The following is a 6306-nucleotide window of genomic DNA, read 5'->3' on the forward strand; positions in this document are numbered from 1 at the left end:
TCCACACTGTGCAAATTTATCACATTAAATTTGATTGCTCCTGGCTGAGTTTAGTGTTTGCTTTGAAAGCAATGAGAAGGTTAAGCTTGGAATTGGAAAGAGACCAGTTTACCATACATGTACACAACATAAACATAGTGGTGGTATTGTGGTTAGCATGGCGGCCTTCCACATAGTTCTCTTCGACTGCCAAAGTACTTCTGGTGGCATGTAAAGTTTTTAGTCATTTTCATTTTTAGGAACTGCTTTGTGTTCTCCAAATCTGTCTAGTTGTGTTGTTTTGTAACATATTCGTCTATCAGGATCGTATGGACAGTACGGACAACTAAACTGGATTAATCCAAACTTCAGATTAATGTGCAGAGAAAGTTGCTCATTTTGTGTGTTCATCAATGGAGATAAATAGCTGATATTAAAGTAAAAAGAGCTGGTTATAAGGTTGAAAGTGCCAAGTCAGAGATGATTCCTGATGACTATTTCAAATGGGGAAAAACATACACTTAACAGATTGGATAACTTCACCTTCAAGCTCTACACTCCAGACATGATATTTGTGTTTTGGTGCAGACATCAAAATGCTATTTCTTATGAAAATGTATCAACTTATACATTTATGCATTCTACAAAACCAATTTTTCATTGAACAATAGAAGCCAAACTTCATGAATGTCTGAACACAAGCAGATGTACACATAAATACTTTTAAACTTGCAAAATGATGCTCTTCAAAAAGTGTTTGATGAAAGAAGAAAAAAAGCTGAGCAAGAAATTAGTACTTGACAGCTTAATTATTCTTGGTGCAACACACATTTCTATTGATGCTAAAAAATATGTTGTAGAGCTGAATTTATCATCAATTCACATTAGTCCACTTGCTTATATGAAATACGTACGAAGCTTATTCAAACACAAATGATGCATAAAAAACTGGGCACAATGTTAACAGCTATACACATTTTTTTTTATTTTTAAAAAGACAGTCACATATTCAAGATGTGCCAAACACCACCACAAATAATAATGTAAAGCTCACATATGACCAAACACTGCATCAACTTTCATCCGTCTCTTCATGACTCTTCATCCTTCCGGGTCAGATCAACCAATCAGTGACCAAGGATTCTGCAGGGATTTATCTTAGCCATCATCCTCCTTCGGCACTCGGAGTACTGAAACATGCAATCATACGTAGGAGAGGAGTTGTAGACAGTGGCTCTGTAACGATCATTGTCAAGTCTGTCACCACTTTCAGGTGCATATAGGTGTGGTCTGAGAATCAGACTGCCTGGAGGTGGAGCTCATTTGCCGATTCTCTGAACCACCCAGTCCTGCTGGCAGAGGGGACAGCGATTGTTCTGCTTCACCCAAAGAGACATGCAGCAGTTATGGAAGGAGTGGTTGCACTCTCCCCACACAACTGAAAGAAAGAGACGGACAAACCATGAAAGATCAAGCGGCGTGACATAGTAAAAGAGACAATAAACGAGCAATTAATTAATCATCAGAATTGACAGGGAACAAAACTGATTCACTTTTGTCTTAATTATATGAACACTATGTTTTTTAGTTCGGTATCATCCTTTACAAAAATAATATCTCTTGGTCTCTATGTTGTGAATCAGCGCAGTCAAATAAGGTGGGGGGGACACTCCACTGTGATTCTTAAAAAGCTTTATTATTATAAAAAAGTATAAAAGAGTGAGCTATGATACATTCTCAGAGAAAGGAAACATACAAATCTGGTATTTGTTATATCTTACTTCGTAAAAATCATGCTTACCATAATTACTCTAAGATGGCTATCTACAGAAGAAATGACAGTGGGTATTCCACACTGAGTAAAGCTTTTTATATTGAAAATCTGTCCTACAGCATGTTTTAATTACAGTCCTACATTTTCAGTGACAACACTATGGCACCAGAACTGAGTACTGTCAGTGAAGCTGCAACTTACCATTTCTTGCAATGTCATTTAAGCCTTAAACGATTTTTCAAAAATAGCTGTCTATAAAATATCAGAAAATAGGGAAAAGGGCCTTGCACAATTCCCCAGAAGCTACTGTATCATCTTCTTGTTTTGTCCAGTCAATGCTTCAAAATCAAGAGAAATGGGCATATATTTATATGATATAAGAGAAAAGCAGCACCTGCTCACACTTGAGAGGCTTAAAATGGAAAACATTTTCCGTTATATTCTGATGATTAATTAATCACCCCAGCAGTAACTGGCAATTATATTAATTTAGATTATATCGGTGGTTCGCAGCGCAGGTATCGAGTAACTCCCTTTACCACAAAACCTCTCACACTGGTTTATTGTCGTGTTAACTGGTTCATGACATGTGTTTTTATGCACTGCACTACTACATTTACCTTGCATTTAGCTATTATCAATGTTATCTTGTGCCATTATCACACTCACTTGCAAACGTTATATAACTAAATCACATGTTTAACTGTCTCTCTGTGCAATGTATGGCTGATCTTAGTCCATTTGACTGACATTAAGTAAAAAGAGGAATTTAAAGCCCCTTCCTCTGTGATTATGTGGTTTGGTGGATTTCGGTGACTACTAGGTGAGGTTAGCTGGTTGGATTAACCTGCTGAGCAGCTTTAGTCGTGTGGTGACTAAACACTAAACTCTAATAACAAGCGTTTCAGTGGTAACATAATCTTACCAACACAGTCCTCCTGTTTGTTTTCTGCCTGGCATCGGAGACAAGCGTCTGCAAATTAAAAAAAAGACATATTACAGTTGCACCACGCCTAGGACTGCAGGTATGTTAGTTAATGCCGGGTAAGATTAGCCATGTTAGCTACACCGGCTCAGCTAACGTAGTATAGCCGACTAAACACTGCCTGGACTCACCCATCACCTGCACCCGGCAAATGGCACAAGTGTCACATTCAACGTCCCAGCTCCACATGGCTACAGCATTCCACTTCTTTAAGGAAAACATCTTGTCCCCGCCCGACTTAGAGCCTGAAGAGGTGTGAGAGAGGACTATACTAGGCTCGTCACCGTCATCCATCTCTGCTGCAAAGCTAGCTTAGCTAAACAAAATGGACGGAACTGCTAAGGCGATGCTAGTTTATTTAGCAAGCGTCTTGTTGTCATAGCGACAGGAGAGGGCGCTGTTTTCTATGGTATACACAGTTCCATAAATGTAAATTTACAGGTAAGAAACCATGCTTTTCATTTAGCAATGAGATCAAACAATACATTTATTCAATTAAATCCTCCCTAAAACCAAAAGCTATTCAAACTGTAACACATTGTGCTATATTAAAAAGCTTTATATAGATCCCCATCCCCCTGGCATTAATTTATAGTTGTAATATGTTAATTTTCTTTAACATGTAGATTTACATTTCTTTTTATTTGTTATATGTACCCAGAATGTATACGATTTTGTACATTGTGTACATACAAACTGTTTTTGTCAATAAAAAAAAGCCTCTTCCTTAAGATCACCTGTGCAATCTAATGCAAGCCAATACAATACAACAGCTCTGCCCCTTTACTTTTACAAGCTTATATTTTCAGTTTTTGTTGACATAGTCAGACAGGTGATAATTCTACTTTATGTTTTATTATTGATGTCATTGTGGGTGGTGTTGGTTTGTAGGCTACAGCCTATATAAAATATTTGCATGTGCACAAACATGTAAAGAAGTAAATTTGATTATTTAAAGACATTTGTTTTTTATTTATCGACTAAATCATGCATGGAGATGTGCTGAGAGGCGTAGTTATCCCCATAGTCATGTATGTGTGTTGATAATGCCAAAAATGAGCCCAGTGTTACATCATTTGAGGACACAGCTTTTGTCCCCAGTTGAACAAGCTGTCCCAATTAGACTGGTCTTTGGTGTGGCTTGTGTCCCTGAAAGTGACTCATGTCACTAAATACGTCTCCTCACAAGGCTCTGTGGCAATCAAGTAACGCCTGTCTTCAATCAGGCTTAACAAGTTTTTCTCTCATGCTGTAAAGTTTATGCACATTGATGAAGGCCTAATAAATAACATGTTGGTCCTTCCTCTGAATGTTTCAAATATATGCTTTTGTTTTTCTTGTTTTGACTTAAAGATTTTTGTCACATTCTCTTAAAGTATTGCACTTTTACCCAAGGTTTTATTTGCTGTGCTTGACCTTGATTTATACACTTATCTTTTAGCCAAACTCTCAGTATTGTGGCTTTAGTTCGTTTTCAATCAATCTTTATTTGTATAGCGCCAAATCACAACAAAGTAATCTCAAGGCACTTTACACATAGAGCAGGTTCTAAACCGTACTCTTCAGGTTTAATTTTAAAGAGACCCAACATTCCCACATGAGCAAGCACTTAGCGACAATGGCAAGAAAAAACTCCCTTTTAACAGGAAGAAACCTCAGGCAGAACCAGGCTCAAAGTGGGCGGCCATCTGCCTCGACCGGTTGGGGTAGAGAGGAGAGAGAGGAAGGATAGGAGAGAGAAGCACATTGAAAATCAACTTTGAAGCTAGTAGGTCCGGGACTGGAATCTGTCATCCGGACGTCTACAGGCCCAGATTACCTGTGAGACGAGAAAGCACAGACAACTCTGGGGAATAAGTTTAGGTTATTGAATGCATTAGTAGCACATGAATGTTAATGGATATAGATGGATGGGTAGAGAGAGAAAGAGGAGGACAGAGGAGCTCAGTGCATCATGGGAGTCCCCCGGCAGTCTAAGCCTATAGCAGCATAAACTAGGAGCTGGTCCAAGACAAGCCTGGCCGGCCCTAAGTTAACTATAAGCTTTATCAAAAAGGAAAGTTTTAAGCCTACTCTTAAACGTAGAGAGGGTGTCTGCCCTCCAGACCGAATCTGGGAGATGGTTCCATAGGAGAGGAGCCTGATAACTGAAGGCTCTGCCTCCCATTCTACTTTTAGAGATACTAGGAACCACAAGTAGGCTTGCATGCTGGGAGACCAGTGTTCTGGTAGGTACATAAAGTACTATAATCTCTTTAAGATATGATGGAGCCTGACCATTAAGAGCTTTGAAAGTGAGGAGAAGGATTTTTATTTTTAATGATATTGTAAAATAATCTAACCTAATATCCAACTGATTCAATATTGAGGGGAGTGGTTCAGTCAAGAGTGGAGTGAATGAAGCCAACTTCTTTTTTGAGATGTTAAAAAATCCTCAGTTTCAGTGTAAAGATGCCATTAAAAAAACATGTCTGTCTGCAAGTGATGATAAAGCACTCCATTCAAATGTGAAGGAGAGGCCCCACATTAAATGTCACAATGTGCTGTCAATGGGATCATAATCTATTAAACTATGCTTTATATGACCAAGTGGATTACACCTACAAACATTATGGATCAATTGTGGGTTTCAATGCCAGCTCATCAACTACTAAAACCTAGTTTGACAGTGTAATTTTATCCAGCATCATTGATTTACAAAAGTAAATCTGTAAATCAATTATGCTTTTACATGTCTCTGTCCATCAGGTTTGTAGTACCGCCTTATTCTAACAGGTAAGTCAGAAATATACAGTCTTTCTCACTCTTTCAGCAACATCTGTTTTTCTTGAGAATTCCTAAAAAAAAACCTGATAGCTGGAAAAAAGTTCAGGGGTCAGCTGAAATAGGAGTGCGCTGTCAAGTCATCATTGATGTAGTGTGTTTGGATGCTCCACCAGGTGTAAGCATTGAATGAGATCATGCGTTTGGTCGTGTGTGTGTGTGTGTGTGTCCGTTTGTTAATATGTATATTGATCTACAGCTGATCTCACATACTACTGGACGCATCAGCCCAATATTTTTTGTGCACATTTATGACGGTTCACTCAAGGACCTCTTGTGATTGTGTGATTAACCAGTTTAAAAGAAAATCTGTTTCATAAAAAACATTTCTCATGAGCGTGTCGTAAAGCTTAAACTTATGTCTTTTCAGCAATCCATACCATTTTATGATGTGCATTACGACATAGCAAAGGCAGATGTGACCTGTTGTTTAAAATTTGACCTTTATCTCCAAACATAAGGTCTAGATTTGTTTCAATCTATCAATGTGCTGGCACCCATGGTGTCCCAGCAGGTCAGTCCCCTAACTCCACCTATGACTTCAAAGATGCTTTCAAAAATGTATGTGGGTGCACTGGGAGATGAAAAATAGGGTAACAGGTTTTGAGGGTAATTTGCTTTTAAGGAAGACATGTGTGTTTTAAAGTTACAGACAATTAAAACAAGGATGCTTTTTGTGGGAACCATTTGCAAACCAACAGAAACCAGATTTAAAAAAATATATTTAACAGTTTCATATAATAGT

The 6306-nt window shown here is 38.2% G+C and overlaps 1 protein-coding gene across 1 annotated transcript; it reads right to left on the reverse strand.

The window, feature by feature from the left end:
* Positions 1-939: 939 nt before the first annotated feature.
* rnf7 (ring finger protein 7) lies at positions 940-3043 on the reverse strand. Its single transcript, XM_062419270.1, has 3 exons — positions 2870-3043; positions 2679-2726; positions 940-1417 (listed from the first exon to the last, which is right to left on the reverse strand). The coding sequence occupies exons 1-3, from the start codon at positions 3030-3032 to the stop codon at positions 1299-1301; spliced, it is 330 nt and encodes a 109-aa protein (XP_062275254.1). The 5' UTR covers positions 3033-3043; the 3' UTR covers positions 940-1298.
* Positions 3044-6306: the final 3263 nt, after the last annotated feature.

The sequence above is a fragment of the Scomber scombrus genome, chromosome 5 (genome assembly GCF_963691925.1).
Source record: "Scomber scombrus chromosome 5, fScoSco1.1, whole genome shotgun sequence".
Taxonomy (NCBI): domain Eukaryota; kingdom Metazoa; phylum Chordata; class Actinopteri; order Scombriformes; family Scombridae; genus Scomber; species Scomber scombrus.